At 44.6% G+C, this 21,813-nt stretch overlaps 1 protein-coding gene across 1 annotated transcript in view; it reads left to right on the plus strand.

Moving 5' to 3' along the window:
* The window catches only part of LOC135525824 (protein sidekick-1-like), a 445,696-nt gene that overhangs the window by 193,879 nt on the left and 230,004 nt on the right, over positions 1–21,813 (plus strand). The window contains 1 exon segment of the mRNA XM_064953721.1: positions 15,268–15,401. Within this exon segment, the coding sequence (XP_064809793.1) occupies positions 15,268–15,401 (134 nt within the window).

Consider the following 21,813-nt stretch of genomic DNA (forward strand, 5'->3'; position numbering starts at 1 on the left):
CACAGGTCAGTTAGAGAGGCTGAACACAGGTCAGTTAGAGAGGCTGAACACAGGTCAGTTAGTGAGGCTGAACACAGGTCAGTTAGAGAGACTGAACACAGGTCAGTTAGTGAGGCTGAACACAGGTCAGTTAGAGAGGCTGAACACAGGTCAGTTAGTGAGGCTGAACACAGGTCAGTTAGAGAGGCTGAACACAGGTCAGTTAGTGAGGCTGAACACAGGTCAGTTAGTGAGGCTGAACACAGGTCAGTTAGTGAGGCTGAACACAGGTCAGTTAGAGAGGCTGAACACAGGTCAGTTAGAGAGGCTGAACACAGGTCAGTTAGAGAGGCTGAACACAGGTCAGTTAGTGAGGCTGAACACAGGTCAGTTAGAGAGGCTGAACACAGGTCAGTTAGAGAGGCTGAACACAGGTCAGTTAGAGAGGCTGAACACAGGTCAGTTAGAGAGGCTGAACACAGGTCAGTTAGTGAGGCTGAACACAGGTCAGTTAGTGAGGCTGAACACAGGTCAGTTAGAGAGGCTGAACACAGGTCAGTGAGGCTGAACACAGGTCAGTGAGGCTGAACACAGGTCAGTTAGAGAGGCTGAACACAGGTCAGTTAGAGAGGCTGAACACAGGTCAGTTAGTGAGGCTGAACACAGGTCAGTTAGAGAGGCTGAACACAGGTCATTTAGAGAGGCTGAACACAGGTCAGTCAGAGAGACTGAACACAGGTCAGTCAGTGAGGCTGAACACAGGTCAGTTAGAGAGGCTGAACACAGGTCAGTTAGAGAGGCTGAACACAGGTCAGTGAGGCTGAACACAGGTCAGTTAGTGAGGCTGAACACAGGTCAGTTAGTGAGGCTGAACACAGGTCAGTTAGTGAGGCTGAACACAGGTCAGTTAGTGAGGCTGAACACAGGTCAGTTAGTGAGGCTGAACACAGGTCAGTTAGTGAGGCTGAACACAGGTCAGTTAGTGAGGCTGAACACAGGTCAGTTAGTGAGGCTGAACACAGGTCAGTTAGTGAGGCTGAACACAGGTCAGTTAGTGAGGCTGAACACAGGTCAGTTAGTGAGGCTGAACACAGGTCAGTTAGAGAGGCTGAACACAGGTCAGTTAGAGAGGCTGAACACAGGTCAGTTAGTGAGGCTGAACACAGGTCAGTTAGTGAGGCTGAACACAGGTCAGTTAGTGAGGCTGAACACAGGTCAGAGAGGCTGAACACAGGTCAGTTAGAGAGGCTGAACACAGGTCAGTTAGAGAGGCTGAACACAGGTCAGTTAGTGAGGCTGAACACAGGTCAGTGAGGCTGAACACAGGTCAGTTAGTGAGGCTGAACACAGGTCAGTTAGTGAGGCTGAACACAGGTCAGTTAGAGAGGCTGAACACAGGTCAGTTAGTGAGGCTGAACACAGGTCAGTTAGTGAGGCTGAACACAGGTCAGTTAGTGAGGCTGAACACAGGTCAGTTAGTGAGGCTGAACACAGGTCAGTTAGTGAGACTGAACACAGGTCAGTTAGTGAGGCTGAACACAGGTCAGTTAGTGAGGCTGAACACAGGTCAGTTAGTGAGGCTGAACACAGGTCAGTGAGGCTGAACACAGGTCAGTTAGTGAGGCTGAACACAGGTCAGTTAGAGAGGCTGAACACAGGTCAGTTATAGAGGCTGAACACAGGTCAGTGAGGCTGAACACAGGTCAGTTAGTGAGGCTGAACACAGGTCAGTTAGAGAGGCTGAACACAGGTCAGTCAGTGAGGCTGAACACAGGTCAGTTAGAGAGGCTGAACACAGGTCAGTTAGAGAGGCTGAACACAGGTCAGTCAGTGAGGCTGAACACAGGTCAGTTAGAGAGGCTGAACACAGGTCAGTTAGTGAGGCTGAACACAGGTCAGTTAGAGAGGCTGAACACAGGTCAGTTAGTGAGGCTGAACACAGGTCAGTTAGTGAGGCTGAACACAGGTCAGTTAGAGAGGCTGAACACAGGTCAGTTAGAGAGGCTGAACACAGGTCAGTTAGAGAGGCTGAACACAGGTCAGTTAGTGAGGCTGAACACAGGTCAGTTAGAGAGACTGAACACAGGTCAGTTAGTGAGGCTGAACACAGGTCAGTTAGAGAGGCTGAACACAGGTCAGTTAGTGAGGCTGAACACAGGTCAGTTAGAGAGGCTGAACACAGGTCAGTTAGTGAGGCTGAACACAGGTCAGTTAGTGAGGCTGAACACAGGTCAGTTAGTGAGGCTGAACACAGGTCAGTTAGAGAGGCTGAACACAGGTCAGTTAGAGAGGCTGAACACAGGTCAGTTAGAGAGGCTGAACACAGGTCAGTTAGTGAGGCTGAACACAGGTCAGTTAGAGAGGCTGAACACAGGTCAGTTAGAGAGGCTGAACACAGGTCAGTTAGAGAGGCTGAACACAGGTCAGTTAGAGAGGCTGAACACAGGTCAGTTAGAGAGGCTGAACACAGGTCAGTGAGGCTGAACACAGGTCAGTTAGAGAGGCTGAACACAGGTCAGTCAGAGAGGCTGAACACAGGTCAGTTAGTGAGTCTGAACACAGGTCAATTAGAGAGGCTGAACACAGGTCAGTTAGAGAGGCTGAACACAGGTCAGTTAGTGAGGCTGAACACAGGTCAGTTAGAGAGGCTGAACACAGGTCAGTTAGAGAGGCTGAACACAGGTCAGTTAGAGAGGCTGAACACAGGTCAGTTAGAGAGGCTGAACACAGGTCAGTTAGAGAGGCTGAACACTGGTCAGTTAGAGAGGCTGAACACAGGTCAGTGAGGCTGAACACAGGTCAGTTAGAGAGGCTGAACACAGGTCAGTTAGAGAGGCTGAACACAGGTCAGTTAGAGAGGCTGAACACAGGTCAGTGAGGCTGAACACAGGTCAGTTAGAGAGGCTGAACACAGGTCAGTTAGAGAGGCTGAACACAGGTCAGTTAGAGAGGCTGAACACAGGTCAGTGAGGCTGAACACAGGTCAGTTAGAGAGGCTGAACACAGGTCAGTTAGAGAGGCTGAACACAGGTCAGTTAGTGAGGCTGAACACAGGTCAGTTAGTGAGGCTGAACACAGGTCAGTTAGAGAGGCTGAACACAGGTCAGTGAGGCTGAACACAGGTCAGTTAGAGAGGCTGAACACAGGTCAGTTAGTGAGGCTGAACACAGGTCAGTTAGTGAGGCTGAACACAGGTCAGTTAGTGAGGCTGAACACAGGTCAGTTAGAGAGGCTGAACACAGGTCAGTCAGAGAGGCTGAACACAGGTCAGTTAGAGAGGCTGAACACAGGTCAGTTAGAGAGGCTGAACACAGGTCAGTTAGAGAGGCTGAACACAGGTCAGTTAGAGAGGCTGAACACAGGTCAGTTAGTGAGGCTGAACACAGGTCAGTGAGGCTGAACACAGGTCAGTTAGAGAGGCTGAACACAGGTCAGTTAGTGAGGCTGAACACAGGTCAGTGAGGCTGAACACAGGTCAGTTAGTGAGGCTGAACACAGGTCAGTTAGAGAGGCTGAACACAGGTCAGTTAGTGAGGCTGAACACAGGTCAGTCAGAGAGGCTGAACACAGGTCAGTTAGAGAGGCTGAACACAGGTCAGTTAGAGAGGCTGAACACAGGTCAGTGAGGCTGAACACAGGTCAGTTAGAGAGGCTGAACACAGGTCAGTTAGTGAAGCTGAACACAGGTCAGTGAGGCTGAACACAGGTCAGTTAGAGAGGCTGAACACAGGTCAGTGAGGCTGAACACAGGTCAGTGAGGCTGAACACAGGTCAGTTAGAGAGGCTGAACACAGGTCAGTGAGGCTGAACACAGGTCAGTTAGTGAGGCTGAACACAGGTCAGTTAGTGAGGCTGAACACAGGTCAGTTAGTGAGGCTGAACACAGGTCAGTTAGTGAAACTGAACACAGGTCAGTTAGTGAGGCTGAACACAGGTCAGTTAGTGAAACTGAACACAGGTCAGTTAGTGAGGCTGAACACAGGTCAGTTAGTGAAGCTGTTGTACTGTATTGTGCTTTGTGTTGTGTTATTGTCTCTCACCTGCTTAATCGTAGGTTTTAACAGACTTGCGTTGAGCAGACGACATGAGCTGCGTCCCAATGATCTCTCCTTTCTACCGAAAAAACCTGCACTTCTTCACTTCCCTTCATTGATATGAAAGGAAACAACTTGTATGTGTGAACTTCCTGCAGCTCATTCCGACGCTTTTCAAGTTGTGGAGAAACGACTGGAAATGGAGAGATTAATGTGACGCGGTCAGTTGATACAGGGAACGGTATCCCGGGAAACAGAGTCGCTCCTCCATTTGTTTTTTTACAGCGTCTGACCTTCCATCCCTCCGTTCTCTCCTCTCTTCCTCTCCCTTCCTCATCCTAGTTTAATTTCTCTCTCTGTTCCCCTCTCTTTCCATTCCCCCTTGTGCTTAGATAAACAGTCTGTATCCTGACTCTCTCTCTCTCACACACACACACACACACACACACACACACACACACACACACACACACACACACACACACACACACACAAGTTAGCCCCCCCCCCCCCAGAGTCCACATGAAAACAGTCAGCCTGGCAGAGGAAGATATATCACAGTCTCTTTGGGGTGTTTTTGAAGGACCAGCTGTCCACACCTCTACCTGGCTAGAAGTAGTTAGTCAGTTTGGACAGTGGGACTCTGTGTGTGAGTCAGATTGGACAGTGGGACTCTGTGTGTGAGTCAGATTGGACAGTGGGACTCTGTGTGTTAGTCAGTTTGGACAGTGGGACTCTGTGTGTTAGTCAGTTTGGAGAGAGAGAGAGATGGGGGGAGAGAAAGAGAGAGAGAGATGGGGGGAGAGAGAGGGAGAGATGGGGGAGAGAGAAAGAGAGAGGGAGAGAGAGAGAGATGGGGGAGAAAGAGAGAGAGGGAGAGATGGATGCAGAAAATAGATTTTAGAGATAAAACAGTGTGTCATTCAGTGAGAGATGGTGCTGAAGATGTACAGTACATCACACACACACACAGTGGTTGTTGTATTAGTGTATAGGGTAAGGGTTGATAGCTCAGCTGGGAAATTACCCTGAGTGAGATTAGACCTGAAGAATCAGGTGTCAGGAGGGATGCTGCCACCACCATGCTTCACTGTAGGGATGGTTCCAAGTTTCCTCCAGACATGATGCTGCCACCACCATGCTTCACCGTAGGGATGGTTCCAGGTTTCCTCCAGACATGACGCTTGATATTCAGGCCAAATAGTTCAATCTCGGTTTCATCAGACCAGAGAATCTTGTTTCTCGTGGTTTGAGAGTCTTTAGGCCTTTATGGCAAACTCCAAGTGAGGCTCTCATGTGCCTTTTACTGAGTGGCTTCCGTCTGTCCACTCTTCCATAAAGGCCTGATTGGTGGAGTGCTGCAGAGATGGTTGTCCTTCTGGAAGGTTCTCCCATCTTCACAGAGGAACTCTAGAGCTCTGTGAGAGTGACCATCGAGTCCATGGTCACCTCCCTGACCCAGGCCCTTCTCCCGATTTCTCAGTTTGGCTGGTCGTCCAGCTCTAGGATGAGTCTTAGTGGTTCCAAACATCTTCCATTTAAGAATGATCGAGGCCACTGGGTTCTTTGGGACCTTCAATGCTGTAGACATTTTTTGTACCCTTCCCCAGATCTGTGCCTCAATACAATCCTGTCTCGGAGCTCTACAGACAATTCCTTCGACCTCATGGCTTGTTTTTTTGCTCTGACATGCACTGTCAGCTGTGTGATCTTATATAGACAGGTGTGAGCCTTCTCAAATCATGTCCAATCAATTAAATCTGCCACAGGTGGACTCCAAGTTGTAGAAACATCTCAAGGATAATCAACGGAAACAGGATGCACCTGAGCTCAATTTAGAGTCTCATAGCCTGAGTCTGAATACTTATGTAAATAAGGTATTTTAGATTTTTTAATTTTTAAAATAAATTTGCAAACATTTCTAAAACAAAACTGTATTCACTTTGTCATTATGGGATATTGTGTGTATATCGCTGAGGAAAATGTGTTATTTAATCCATTTTAGAATAAGGCTGTATTGTAACAAAGTGTGTAATAGAGTTCCGTGTGGTGGCTTGTGGGATACGCGTGGGCGTCCGAGCTGTGTGTTAGTAGTTTAAACAGACCTCTGGTGGCATGTCTTGTGGGATACGCCGGGCGTCCGAGCTGTGTGTTAGTAGTTTAAACAGACCTCTGGTGGCATGTCTTGTGGGATACGCCGGGCGTCCGAGCTGTGTGTTAGTAGTTTAAACAGACCTCTGGTGGCATGTCTTGTGGGATACGCCGGGCGTCCGAGCTGTGTGTTAGTAGTTTAAACAGACCTCTGGTGGCATGTCTTGTGGGATACGCCGGGCGTCCGAGCTGTGTGTTAGTAGTTTAAACAGACCTCTGGTGGCATGTCTTGTGGGATACGCCGGGCGTCCGAGCTGTGTGTTAGTAGTTTAAACAGACCTCTGGTGGCATGTCTTGTGGGATACGCCGGGCGTCCGAGCTGTGTGTTAGTAGTTTAAACAGACCTCTGGTGGCATGTCTTGTGGGATACGCCGGGCGTCCGAGCTGTGTGTTAGTAGTTTAAACAGACCTCTGGTGGCATGTCTTGTGGGATACGCGGGCGTCCGAGCTGTGTGTTAGTAGTTTAAACAGACCTCTGGTGGCATGTCTTGTGGGATACGCCGGGCGTCCGAGCTGTGTGTTAGTAGTTTAAACAGACCTCTGGTGGCATGTCTTGTGGGATACGCCGGGCGTCCGAGCTGTGTGCCAGTAGTTTAAACAGACCTCTGGTGGCATGTCTTGTGGGATACGCCGGGCGTCCGAGCTGTGTGTTAGTAGTTTAAACAGACCTCTGGTGGCATGTCTTGTGGGATACGCCGGGCGTCCGAGCTGTGTGCCAGTAGTTTAAACAGACCTCTGGTGGCATGTCTTGTGGGATACGCCGGGCGTCCGAGCTGTGTGTTAGTAGTTTAAACAGACCTCTGGTGGCATGTCTTGTGGGATACGCGGGCGTCCGAGCTGTGTGTTAGTAGTTTAAACAGACCTCTGGTGGCATGTCTTGTGGGATACGCCGGGCGTCCGAGCTGTGTGTTAGTAGTTTAAACAGACCTCTGGTGGCATGTCTTGTGGGATACGCGGGCGTCCGAGCTGTGTGTTAGTAGTTTAAACAGACCTCTGGTGGCATGTCTTGTGGGATACGCGTGGGCACTGTGTGCCAGTAGTTTAAACAGACAGCTCGGGTGCATTCAACATGTCAATACCTCTCATAAATACAAGCAGTGATGAAGTCAATCTCTCCTCCACTTTGAACCAGGAGAGATTGACATTCATATTATTATTGATGGTTGATATAGGAGAACCAGGAGAGATTGATATTCATATTATTATTGATGGTTGATATAGGAGAACCAGGAGAGATTGATAGACACATGATTCATTTTTTTGCTCCCGTGTAATTTTTAAGGGCCAGCCGTGGTGCCCTGTTCAGAGTCAATATCTCTGTATTTATTCTATATAATATTCCTAGGTCTTTGTGGCACATGACCACACGACTGAACAGTAGTCCAGGTGCGATAAAACCAGGGGCTGTAGGACCTGCCTTGTTTATAGTGTTGTTAACTTCTTGAAACTCCCCATCCCGGATCCGGGATTGTGACTAAAGCCTCAGGCTCATTAGCATAACGCAACGTTAACGATTTCTGAAAATCGCAAATAAAATTAAAATAATGCGTTTGCTCTCAAGCTTAGCCTTTTCTTAACAACACTGTCATCTCAGATTTTCAAAATATGCTTTTGAACCATAGAAATTGACTAATTTGTGTAAGAGTATGCAAAGCTAGCATAGCATTTTGTGTAGCATGTAGCACGCAACATTTTCACAAAAGCCAGATAACCAAATAAATAAAATCATTAACTTTGAAGAGCTTCGGATGTTTTCAATGAGGAGAGTCTCAGTTACATAGCAAATGTGCAGTTTTTCAAAAAAATATTATTTGTGTAGGACAAATCACTCCGTTTTGTTCACGTTTGGCTATGAAAAAACCCTGTATACAGTTATAGCCTGAAGCTCATTAGCATAATGTAACGTTAACGATTTCTGAAAATCGCAAATAAAATGAAAATAATGCATCTGCTCTCAAGCTTAGCCTTTTCTTAACAACACTGTCATCTCAGATTTTCAAAATATGCTTTTGAACCATAGAAATGGACTAATTTGTGTAAGAGTATGCAAAGCTAGCAATGCATTTTGAATAACATGTAGCACGCAACATTTTCACAAAAACCAGATAACCAAATAAATAAAATCATTTACCTTTGAAGAGCTTCTGATGTTTTCAATGAGGAGACTCTCAGTTACACACCAAATGCGCAGTGTTTCCTGAAAGCTTCTGTGTGTAGGAGAAATCGTTCCGTTTTCTACATTGCGCCTGGCTACTGAAACGAACCGAAAATGCAGTCACCTACAACGTAAAACTTTTTCCGGATTAACTACATAATATCGGCCGAAACATGGCAAACGTTGTTTGGAATCAGTCCTCAAGGTGTTTTTTCACATATCTCTTCATTGACATGCAGTTCGTGGAAGCTTGCTTTACTCTGTGTATTGTTTGGAAAAATACTGGCAGGTGACTTTGCGCACCAATTTCGCGCAGGACACCGGGCGGACACGTGGTAAATGTGGTCTCTTATGGTCAATCTTCCAATGATCTGCCTACAAATACGTCACAATGCTGCAGACACCTTGGGGAAACGACAGAAAGGGCAGACTCATTCCTCTTGCGTTCACAGCCATATAAGGAGATCATGACAAACAGAGCCTCAAAAATCCTTGTCATTTCCTGGATGCCATGTCATCTTGGTTTTGCCTGAAGCTCACGTTAAAGGGCACGCACAGAGAAGATATTTGTATTTCTGGACACGTCAGAGTGTTTTCTTTCGAACAGTAGCAATTATATGCATAGTCGAGCATCTTTTTGTGACAAAATATCTTGTTTAAAACGGGAACGTTTTTCATCCAAAAATGAAATTGCGCCCCTAGAGTTCAAAGAGGTTAAGAAGGTAGAAACTAGGGCCTGTAGGACCTGCCTTGTTTATAGTGTTGTTAAGAAGGTAGACACTAGGACCTGCCTTGTTTATAGTGTTGTTAAGAAGGTAGAAACTAGGGCCTGTAGGACCTGCCTTGTTGATAGTGTTGTTAAGAAGGTAGAAACTAGGGCCTGTAGGACCTGCCTTGTTTATAGTGTTGTTAAGAAGGTAGAAACTAGGGCCTGTAGGACCTGCCTTGTTGATAGTGTTGTTAAGAAGGTAGAAACCAGGGCCTGTAGGACCTGCCTTGTTGCTAGTGATGTTAAGAAGGTAGAAACTAGGACCTGCCTTGTTGATAGTGTTGTTAAGAAGGTAGAAACCAGGGCCTGTAGGACCTGCCTTGTTGATAGTGATGTTAAGAAGGTAGAAACTAGGACCTGCCTTGTTGATAGTGTTGTTAAGAAGGTAGAAACTAAGGCCTGTAGGACCTGCCTTGTTGATAGTGTTGTTAAGAAGGTAGAAACTAGGGCCTGTAGGACCTGCCTTGTTGATAGTGTTGTTAAGAAGGTAGAAACCAGGGCCTGTAGGACCTGCCTTGTTGCTAGTGATGTTAAGAAGGTAGAAACTAGGACCTGCCTTGTTGATAGTGTTGTTAAGAAGGTAGAAACCAGGGCCTGTAGGACCTGCCTTGTTGATAGTGATGTTAAGAAGGTAGAAACTAGGACCTGCCTTGTTGATAGTGTTGTTAAGAAGGTAGAAACTAAGGCCTGTAGGACCTGCCTTGTTGATAGTGTTGTTAAGAAGGTAGAAACTAGGGTCTGTAGGACCTGCCTTGTTGATAGTGTTGTCAAGAAGGTAGAAACTAGGCCCTGTAGGACCTGCCTTGTTGATAGTGTTGTCAAGAAGGCAGAGCAGTGCTTTATCACAGACTTCTCCCCATCTTAGCTGTTGTTGTATGTGTTTTGACCATGACATTTTACAATCCAGGGTTACTCCAAGCAGTTTAGTCATGTCAACTTGCTCAATTTCCACATTATTAAGTACAAGATTTAGTTGAGGTTTAAGGTTTGGTGAATGTTTTGTCCCAAACACAATGCTTTTCTTTTTTTAAATATTTAAGATGAACTTATTCCTTGCCGCCCATTCTGAAACGAACTGCTGATCTTTGTTAAGTGTTGCAGTCATTTCAGTCGCTGTAGTAGCTGACGTGTACAGTGTTTAGTCATCCGCATGCATAGACACACTGGCTTTACTCAAAGCCAGGAGCATGTCATTAGTAAAGATTGAAAAAAAACAAGGTGCCTAGACAGCTGCCCTGGGGATAGGCTTCCATTCTAGAACACTCTCTGTGTTCTGTTAGACAGGTAGCTCTATCCACAATATAGCAGGGGGTGTAAAGCCAAAACAAGTTTTTCTAACAGCGGACTATGATCGATAATGTGGCCCATGTCAATATAAACTTCTCAAGGATGCTCAATATTCAGCCCCGGTTTGTCTAAACTGCTTCCTTACTGACACACACACGGACACACGCACGCACACACACACACACACACACACGCACGCACGCACGCACGCACACACACACACACACATATCCTTGTGGACATATCCTTGTAGGTAGAAACCACACTAATCTCTTCCATATTCAATATACAGAATATAGAGTACACAATCTCTCTGTCTCACTATTCAATATAGAGTACACAATCTCTCTGTCTCACTATTCAATATAGAGTACACAATCTCTCTGTCTCAATATACAGAATATACAGTATACAATCTATCTGTCTCAATATTCAGAATATAGAGTACACAATCTCTCTGTCTCACTATTCAATATACAGAATATAGAGTACACAACCTCTCTGTCTCACTGTTCAATATAGAGTACACAACCTCTCTGTCTCAATATACAGAATATACAGTATACAATCTATCTGTCTCAATATACAGAATATAGAGTACACAATCTCTCTGTCTCACTATTCAATATAGAGTACACAATCTCTCTGTCTCAATATACAGAATATACAGTATACAATCTATCTGTCTCAATATACAGAATATAGAGTACACAACCTCTCTGTCTCACTGTTCAATATAGAGTACACAATCTCTCTGTGTCAATATACAGAATATAGAGTACACAACCTCTCTGTCTCACTATTCAATATAGAGTACACAATCTCTCTGTCTCACTATTCAATATAGAGTACACAATCTCTCTGTCTCACTATTCAATATAGAGTACACAACCTCTCTGTCTCACTATTCAATATAGAGTACACAACCTCTCTGTCTCACTGTTCAATATAGAGTACACAATCTCTCTGTGTCAATATACAGAATATAGAGTACACAACCTCTCTGTCTCACTATTCAATATAGAGTACACAATCTCTCTGTCTCACTATTCAATATAGAGTACACAATCTCTCTGTCTCACTATTCAATATAGAGTACACAACCTCTCTGTCTCACTATTCAATATAGAGTACACAACCTCTCTGTCTCACTATTCAATATAGAGTACACAATCTCTCTGTGTCAATATACAGAATATAGAGTACACAACCTCTCTGTCTCACTATTCAATATAGAGTACACAATCTCTCTGTCTCAATATACAGAATATATAGTACACAATCTCTCTGTGTCAATATACAGAATATAGAGTACACAATCTCTCTGTCTCACTATTCAATATAGAGTACACAACCTCTCTGTCTCACTATTCAATATAGAGTACACAATCTCTCTGTCTCACTATTCAATATAGAGTACACAACCTCTCTGTCTCACTATTCAATATAGAGTACACAATCTCTCTGTCTCAATATACAGAATATATAGTACACAATCTCTCTGTGTCAATATACAGAATATAGAGTACACAACCTCTCTGTCTCACTATTCAATATAGAGTACACAACCTCTCTGTCTCACTATTCAATATAGAGTACACAATCTCTCTGTCTCAATATACAGAATATAGAGTACACAATCTCTCTGTGTCAATATACAGAATATAGAGTACACAACCTCTCTGTCTCACTATTCAATATAGAGTACACAATCTCTCTGTCTCACTATTCAATATAGAGTACACAATCTCTCTGTCTCACTATTCAATATAGAGTACACAATCTCTCTGTCTCACTATTCAATATAGAGTACACAATCTCTCTGTCTCAATATACAGAATATAGAGTACACAACCTCTCTGTCTCACTATTCAATATAGAGTACACAATCTCTCTGTCTCACTATTCAATATAGAGTACACAATCTCTCTGTCTCACTATTCAATATAGAGTACACAATCTCTCTGTCTCAATATACAGAATATACAGTATACAATCTATCTGTCTCACTATTCAATATAGAGTACACAATCTCTCTGTCTCACTATTCAATATAGAGTACACAATCTCTCTCTGTCTCACTATTCAATATAGAGTACACAATCTCTCTGTCTCACTATTCAATATAGAGTACACAACCTCTCTGTCTCACTATTCAATATAGAGTACACAACCTCTCTGTCTCACTATTCAATATAGAGTACACAATCTCTCTGTGTCAATATACAGAATATAGAGTACACAATCTCTCTGTCTCACTATTCAATATAGAGTACACAATCTCTCTGTCTCAATATACAGAATATACAGTACACATTCTCTCTGTCTCAATATACAGAATATACAGTATAAATCTATCTGTCTCACTATTCAATATACAGAATATACAGTATACAATCTATCTGTCTCAATATACAGAATATAGAGTACACAATCTCTCTGTTTCACTATTCAATATAGAGTACACAACCTCTCTGTCTCACTATTCAATATAGAGTACACAATCTCTCTGTCTCACTATTCAATATAGAGTACACAACCTCTCTGTCTCACTATTCAATATAGAGTACACAATCTCTCTGTCTCAATATACAGAATATATAGTACACAATCTCTCTGTGTCAATATACAGAATATAGAGTACACAACCTCTCTGTCTCACTATTCAATATAGAGTACACAACCTCTCTGTCTCACTATTCAATATAGAGTACACAATCTCTCTGTCTCACTATTCAATATAGAGTACACAATCTCTCTGTCTCACTATTCAATATAGAGTACACAACCTCTCTGTCTCACTATTCAATATAGAGTACACAATCTCTCTGTTTCACTATTCAATATAGAGTACACAATCTCTCTGTCTCAATATTCAATATAGAGTACACAACCTCTCTCTGTCAATATACAGAATATAGAGTACACAATCTCTCTGTCTCAATATACAGAATATAGAGTACACATTACATTTACATTTAAGTCATTTAGCAGACGCTCTTATCCAGAGCGACTTACAAATTGGTGAATTCACCTTCTGACATCCAGTGGAACAGCCACTTTACAATAGTGCATCTAAATCATTTAAGGGGGGTGAGAAGGATTACTTTATCCTATCCTAGGTATTCCTTGAAGAGGTGGGGTTTCAGGTGTCTCCGGAAGGTGGTGATTGACTCCGCTGTCCTGGCGTCGTGAGGGAGTTTGTTCCACCATTGGGGGGCCAGAGCAGCGAACAGTTTTGACTGGGCTGAGTGGGAACTGTACTTCCTCAGTGGTAGGGAGGCGAGCAGGCCAGAGGTGGATGAACGCAGTGCCCTTGTTTGGGTGTAGGGCCTGATCAGAGCCTGGAGGTACTGCGGTGCCGTTCCCCTCACAGCTCCGTAGGCAAGCACCATGGTCTTGTAGCGGATGCGAGCTTCAACTGGAAGCCAGTGGAGAGAGCGGAGGAGCGGGGTGACGTGAGAGAACTTGGGAAGGTTGAACACCAGACGGGCTGCGGCGTTCTGGATGAGTTGTAGGGGTTTAATGGCACAGGCAGGGAGCCCAGCCAACAGCGAGTTGCAGTAATCCAGACGGGAGATGACAAGTGCCTGGATTAGGACCTGCGCCGCTTCCTGTGTGAGGCAGGGTCGTACTCTGCGGATGTTGTAGAGCATGAACCTACAGGAACGGGCCACCGCCATGATGTTAGTAGACAGAGTACACAATCTCTCTGTGTCAATATACAGAATATAGAGTACACAATCTCTCTGTCTCAATATACAGAATATAGAGTACACAACCTCTCTGTTTTACTATTCAATATAGAGTACACAATCTCTCTGTCTCAATATACAGAATATAGAGTACACAATCTCTGTCTCAATATACAGAATATAGAGTACACAACCTCTCTGTCTCAATATACAGAATATAGAGTACACAATCTCTGTCTCAATATACAGAATATAGAATACACAATCTGTGTGTGTGTGTGTGTGTGTGTGTGTATTGATAGTTCCTGGTGTGTCAGAGAATGAGCATCAGAGGTTGGATGTCAACAACATGCAGAGACCAGATGAGAGGAAAGGGACTCATTCATCAGCTTGTTTTGGCTGGACGTTGTGTGGATGTTGTGTATACGTTGTGTGGACGTTGTGTGGACGTTGTTTGGATGTTGTGTGGACGTTGTGTGTACGTTGTGCGGACGTTGTTCAGACGGTGTGTGGACGTTGTTTGGATGTTGTGTGGACGTTGTGTGGACGTTGTGTGGACGTTGTGTGGACGTTGTGTGGACGTTGTGCGGACATTGTGCGGACGTTGTGGGGACGTTGTGCGGACGTTGTTCAGCGGTGTGCGTACGTTGTGCGGACGTTGTTCAGACGGTGTGTGGACGTTGTTTGGATGTTGTGTGGACGTTGTGTGTATGTTGTGTGTACGTTGTGTGTACGTTGTGCACGTTGCGTCGTTGATCGGACGGTGTGTGGACGTTGTGTGGACGTTGTTTGGATGTTGTGTGACGTTTGTGTGTATGCGTTGCAGCGGACGTTGTTCAGACGGTGTGTGGACGTTGTTTGGATGTTGTGTGGACGTTGTGTGGACGTTGTGTGGACGTTGTGTGGACGTTGTGTGGACGTTGTGCGGACATTGTGCGGACGTTGTGCGGACGTTGTGCGGACGTTGTTCAGACGGTGTGCGTACGTTGTGCGGACGTTGTTCAGACGGTGTGTGGACGTTGTTTGGATGTTGTGTGGACGTTGTGTGTATGTTGTGTGTACGTTGTGTGTACGTTGTGCTACGTTGTGCGTACGTTGATCGGACGGTGTGTGGACGTTGTGTGGACGTTCTCCATGTGCTGAAATGATATTATGGAGAAACTGAAATCCCTGTCTGGTTTTATCTCTCTCCTTCAGAGCCATGTCGTTGGATAATCAGCTGGTTGTCTTGTCGGCCAGGACGGCTGACGCGGGTCGGTACTACGTACAGGCAGTCAACGGGCTGACCGGACAGAACCACACCTCTCCCTCTGTCTACCTCAGCATGGCTGGTAAGAAAAGTCATGCATACAATCTGTATATACACAGGTAGACTATACCTCTACTGTACTGTCCTCTATACCTCCACTATACTGTATATACACAGGTAGACTATACCTCTACTGTACTGTATATACACAGGTAGACTATACCTCTACTATACTGTATATACACAGGTAGACTATACCTCTACTGTACTGTCCTCTATACTTCCACTATACTGTCCTCTATACTTCCACTATACTGTCCTCTATACCTCCACTATACTGTCCTCTATACCTCCACTATACACTATACTGTCCTTATGTATACAATCTGTATATACACAGGTAGACAATACCTCTACTGTACTGTCCTCTATACCTCCACTATACTGTCCTCTATACCTCCGCTATACTGTCCTCTATACCTCCGCTATACTGTCCTCTATACCTCCACTATACTGTCCTCTATACCTCCACTATACTGTCCTCTATACCTCCACTATACTGTCCTCTATACCTCCACTATACTGTCCTCTATACCTCCACTATACTGGCATCTATACCTCTACTGTACTGTCCTCTATACCTCCACTATACTGTCCTCTATACCTCCACTATACTGTCCTCTATACCTCCACTATACTGTCCTCATGTATACAATCTGTATATACACAGGTAGACAATACCTCTACTATACTGTCCTCTATACCTCCACTATACACTATACTGTCCTCTATACCTCCACTATACACTATACTGTCCTCTATACCTCCACTATACTGGCCTCTATACCTCCACTATACTGGCCTCTATACCTCCACTATACTGTCCTCTATACCTCCACTATACTGTCCTCTATACCTCCACTATACTGTCCTCTATACCTCCACTATACTGTCCTCTGTACCTCCACTATACTGTCCTCTATACCTCCACTACACTGTCCTCTATACCTCCACTATACTGTCCTCTATACCTCTACTATACTGGCCTCTATACCTCCACTCTACTGTCCTCTATACCTCCACTATACTGTCCTCTATACCCCCACTATACTGTCCTCTATACCTCCACTATACTGTCCTCTATACCTCCACTATACTGGACTCTATACCTCCACTATACTGTCCTCTGTACCTCCACTATACTGTATATACACAGGTAGACTATACCTCTACTGTACTGTCCTCTATACCTCCACTATACACTATACTGTCCTCTATACCTCCATTATACTGTCCTCTATACCTCCACTATACTGTCCTCTATACCTCCACTATACTGTCCTCTATACCTCCACTATACTGTCCTCTATACCTCCACTATACTGTCCTCTGTACCTCCACTATACTGTCCTCTATACCTCCACTATACTGTCCTCTATACCTCCACTATACTGTCCTCTATACCTCCACTATACTGTCCTCTATACCTCCACCTATACTGTCCTCTATACCTCCACTATACTGTCCTCTATACCTCCACTACACTGTCCTCTATACCTCCACTATACTGTCCTCTATACCTCCACTATACTGTCCTCTATACCTCCACTACACTGTCCTCTATACCTCCACTACACTGTCCTCTATACCTCCACTATACTGTCCTCTATACCTCCACCTATACTGGCCTCTATACCTCCACTATACTGTCCTCTATACCTCCACTATACTGTCCTCTATACCTCCACTACACTGGACTCTATACCTCCACTATACTGTCCTCTGTACCTCCACTATACTGTCCTCTATACCTCCACTATACTGTCCTCTATACCTCCACTATACTGTCCTCTATACCTCCACTATACTGGACTCTATACCTCCACTATACTGTCCTCTATACCTCCACTATACACTATACTGTCCTTATGTATACAATCTGTATATACACAGGTAGACAATACCTCTACTGTACTGTCCTCTATACCTCCACTATACTGTCCTCTATACCTCCGCTATACTGTCCTCTATACCTCCGCTATACTGTCCTCTATACCTCCACTATACTGTCCTCTATACCTCCACTATACTGTCCTCTATACCTCCACTACACTGTCCTCTATACCTCCACTACACTGTCCTCTATACCTCCACTATACTGTCCTCTATACCTCCACCTATACTGTCCTCTATACCTCCACTATACTGGCCTCTATACCTCCACTATACTGTCCTCTATACCTCCACTATACTGTCCTCTATACCTCCACTACACTGGACTCTATACCTCCACTATACTGTCCTCTGTACCTCCACTATACTGTCCTCTATACCTCCACTATACTGTCCTCTATACCTCCACTATACTGTCCTCTATACCTCCACCTATACTGTCCTCTATACCTCCACTATACTGGACTCTATACCTCCACTATACTGTCCTCTATACCTCCACTATACTGGACTCTATACCTCCACTATACTGTCCTCTATACCTCCACTATACACTATACTGTCCTTATGTATACAATCTGTATATACACAGGTAGACAATACCTCTACTGTACTGTCCTCTATACCTCCACTATACTGTCCTCTATACCTCCGCTATACTGTCCTCTATACCTCCGCTATACTGTCCTCTATACCTCCACTATACTGTCCTCTATACCTCCACTATACTGTCCTCTATACCTCCACTATACTGTCCTCTATACCTCCACTATACTGTCCTCTATACCTCCACTATACTGGCATCTATACCTCTACTGTACTGTCCTCTATACCTCCACTATACTGTCCTCTATACCTCCACTATACTGTCCTCTATACCTCCACTATACTGTCCTCATGTATACAATCTGTATATACACAGGTAGACAATACCTCTACTATACTGTCCTCTATACCTCCACTATACACTATACTGTCCTCTATACCTCCACTATACACTATACTGTCCTCTATACCTCCACTATACTGGCCTCTATACCTCCACTATACTGGCCTCTATACCTCCACTATACTGTCCTCTATACCTCCACTATACTGTCCTCTATACCTCCACTATACTGTCCTCTATACCTCCACTATACTGTCCTCTGTACCTCCACTATACTGTCCTCTATACCTCCACTACACTGTCCTCTATACCTCCACTATACTGTCCTCTATACCTCTACTATACTGGCCTCTATACCTCCACTCTACTGTCCTCTATACCTCCACTATACTGTCCTCTATACCCCCACTATACTGTCCTCTATACCTCCACTATACTGTCCTCTATACCTCCACTATACTGGACTCTATACCTCCACTATACTGTCCTCTGTACCTCACTATACTGTATATACACAGGTAGACTATACCTCTACTGTACTGTCCTCTATACCTCCACTATACACTATACTGTCCTCTATACCTCCACTATACTGTCCTCTATACCTCCACTATACTGTCCTCTATACCTCCACTATACTGTCCTCTATACCTCCACTATACTGTCCTCTATACCTCCACTATACTGTCCTCTATACCTCCACTATACTGTCCTCTATACCTCCACTATACTGTCCTCTATACCTCCACTATACTGTCCTCTATACCTCCACTATACTGTCCTCTATACCTCCACTATACTGTCCTCTATACCTCCACTATACTGGCCTCTATACCTCCACTATACTGGCCTCTATACCTCCACTATACTGTCCTCTATACCTCCCTACTGTCCTCTATACCTCCACTATACTGTCCTCTATACCTCCACTATACTGTCCTCTATACCTCCACTATACTGTCCTCTATACCTCCACTATACTGTCCTCTATACCTCCACTATACTGTCCTCTATACCTCCACTATACTGTCCTCTATACCTCCACTATACTGTCCTCTATACCTCCACTATACTGGCCTCTATACCTCCACTATACTGTCCTCTATACCTCCACTATACTGTCCTCTATACCTCCACTATACTGTCCTCTATACCTCCACTATACTGTCCTCTACCTACCTCCCACTCCACTATACTGTCCTCTGTACCTCCACTATACTGTCCTCTATACCTCCACTACACTGTCCTCTATACCTCCACTATACTGTCCTCTATACCTCCACTATACTGTCCTCTATACCTCCACTATACTGTCCTCTATACCTCCACTATACTGTCCTCTATACCTCCACTATACTGGCCTCTATACCTCCACTATACTGTCCTCTATACCTCCACTATACTGTCCTCTATACCTCCACTATACTGTCCTCTATACCTCCACTATACTGTCCTCTGTACCTCCACTATACTGTCCTCTATACCTCCACTACACTGTCCTCTATACCTCCACTATACTGTCCTCTATACCTCCACTATACTGTCCTCTATACCTCCACTACACTGGACTCTATACCTCCACTATACTGTCCTCTATACCCCCACTATACTGTCCTCTATACCTCCACTATACTGTCCTCTATACCTCCACTATACTGGACTCTATACCTCCACTATACTGTCCTCTATACCTCCACTATACTGTATATACACTCTATACCTCTACTGTACTGTCCTCTATACCTCCACTATACACTATACTGTCCTCTATACCTCCACTATACTGTCCTCTATACCTCCACTATACTGTCCTCTATACCTCCACTATACTGTCCTCTATACCTCCACTATACTGTCCTCTATACCTCCACTATACTGTCCTCTATACCTCCACTATACTGTCCTCTATACCTCCACTATACTGTCCTCTATACCTCCACTATACTGTCCTCCACTCCATACTGTCCTCTATACCTCCACTATACTGTCCTCTATACCTCCACTATACTGTCCTCTATACCTCCACTATACTGTCCTCTATACCTCCACTATACTGTCCTCTATACCTCCACTATACTGTCCTCTATACCTCCACTATACTGTCCTCTATACCTCCACTATACTGTCCTCTATACCTCCACTATACTGTCCTCTATACCTCCACTACACTGTCCTCTATACCTCCACTATACTGTCCTCTATACCTCCACTATACTGTCCTCTATACCTCCACTATACTGTCCTCTATACCTCCACTATACTGTCCTCTATACCTCCACTACACTGTCCTCTATACCTCCACTATACTGTCCTCTATACCTCCACTATACTGTCCTCTATACCTCCACTATACTGTCCTCTATACCTCCACTACACTGTCCTCTATGCCTCCACTATACTGTCCTCTATACCTCCACTATACTGTCCTCTATACCTCCACTACACTGTCCTCTATACCTCCACTATACTGTCCTCTATACCTCCACCACTGTCCTCTATACCTCCACTATACTGTCCTCTATACCTCCACTATACTGTCCTCTATACCCTATACTGTCCACCTATACTGTCCTCTATACCTCCACTATACTGTCCTCTATACCTCCACTATACTGTCCTCTATACCTCCACTATACTGTCCTCTATACCTCCACTATACTGTCCTCTATACCTCCACTACACTGTCCTCAATACCTCCACTATACTGTCCTCTATCCTCCACTATACTGTCCTCTATACCTCCACTATACTGTCCTCTATACCTCCACTATACTGTCCTCTATACCTCCACTATACTGTCCTCTATACCTCCACTATACTGTCTCTGCCTCCACTATACCTCCACTATACCTCCACTATACTGTCCTCTATACCTCCACTATACTGTCCTCTATACCTCCACTATACTGTCCTCTATACCTCCACTATACTGTCCTCTATACCTCCACTATACTGTCCTCTATACCTCCACTACTGGACTCTATACCTCCACTATACTGTCCTCTATACCTCCACTATACTGTCCTCTATACCTCCACCTATACTGTCCTCTATACCTCCACTACACTGTCCTCTATACCTCCACTACTGGACTGTCCTCTATACCTCACTATACTGTCCTCTATACCTCCACCTATACTGTCCTCTATACCTCCACTACACTGTCCTCTATACCTCCACTACACTGTCCTCTATACCTCCACTATACTGTCCTCTACCTCCACCTCACTATACCTCCACTATACTGTCCTCTATACCTCCACCTATACTGTCCTCTATACCTCCACCTATACTGTCCTCTATACCTCCACCCACTATACTGTCCTCTATACTGTCCTCTATACCTCCACTATACTGGACTCTATACCTCCACTATACTGTCCTCTATACCTCCACTATACACTATACTGTCCTTATGTATACAATCTGTATATACACAGGTAGACAATACCTCCACTATACTGTCCTCTATACCTCCACTATACTGTCCTCTATACCTCCACTATACTGTCCTCTATACCTCCACCTATACTGTCCTCTATACCTCCACTATACTGTCCTCTATACCTCCACTACACTGTCCTCTATACCTCCACTATACTGTCCTCTATACCTCCACTATACTGTCCTCTATACCTCCACTATACTGTCC

The sequence above is a fragment of the Oncorhynchus masou genome, chromosome 5 (genome assembly GCF_036934945.1).
Source record: "Oncorhynchus masou masou isolate Uvic2021 chromosome 5, UVic_Omas_1.1, whole genome shotgun sequence".
NCBI classification, from domain to species: domain Eukaryota; kingdom Metazoa; phylum Chordata; class Actinopteri; order Salmoniformes; family Salmonidae; genus Oncorhynchus; species Oncorhynchus masou.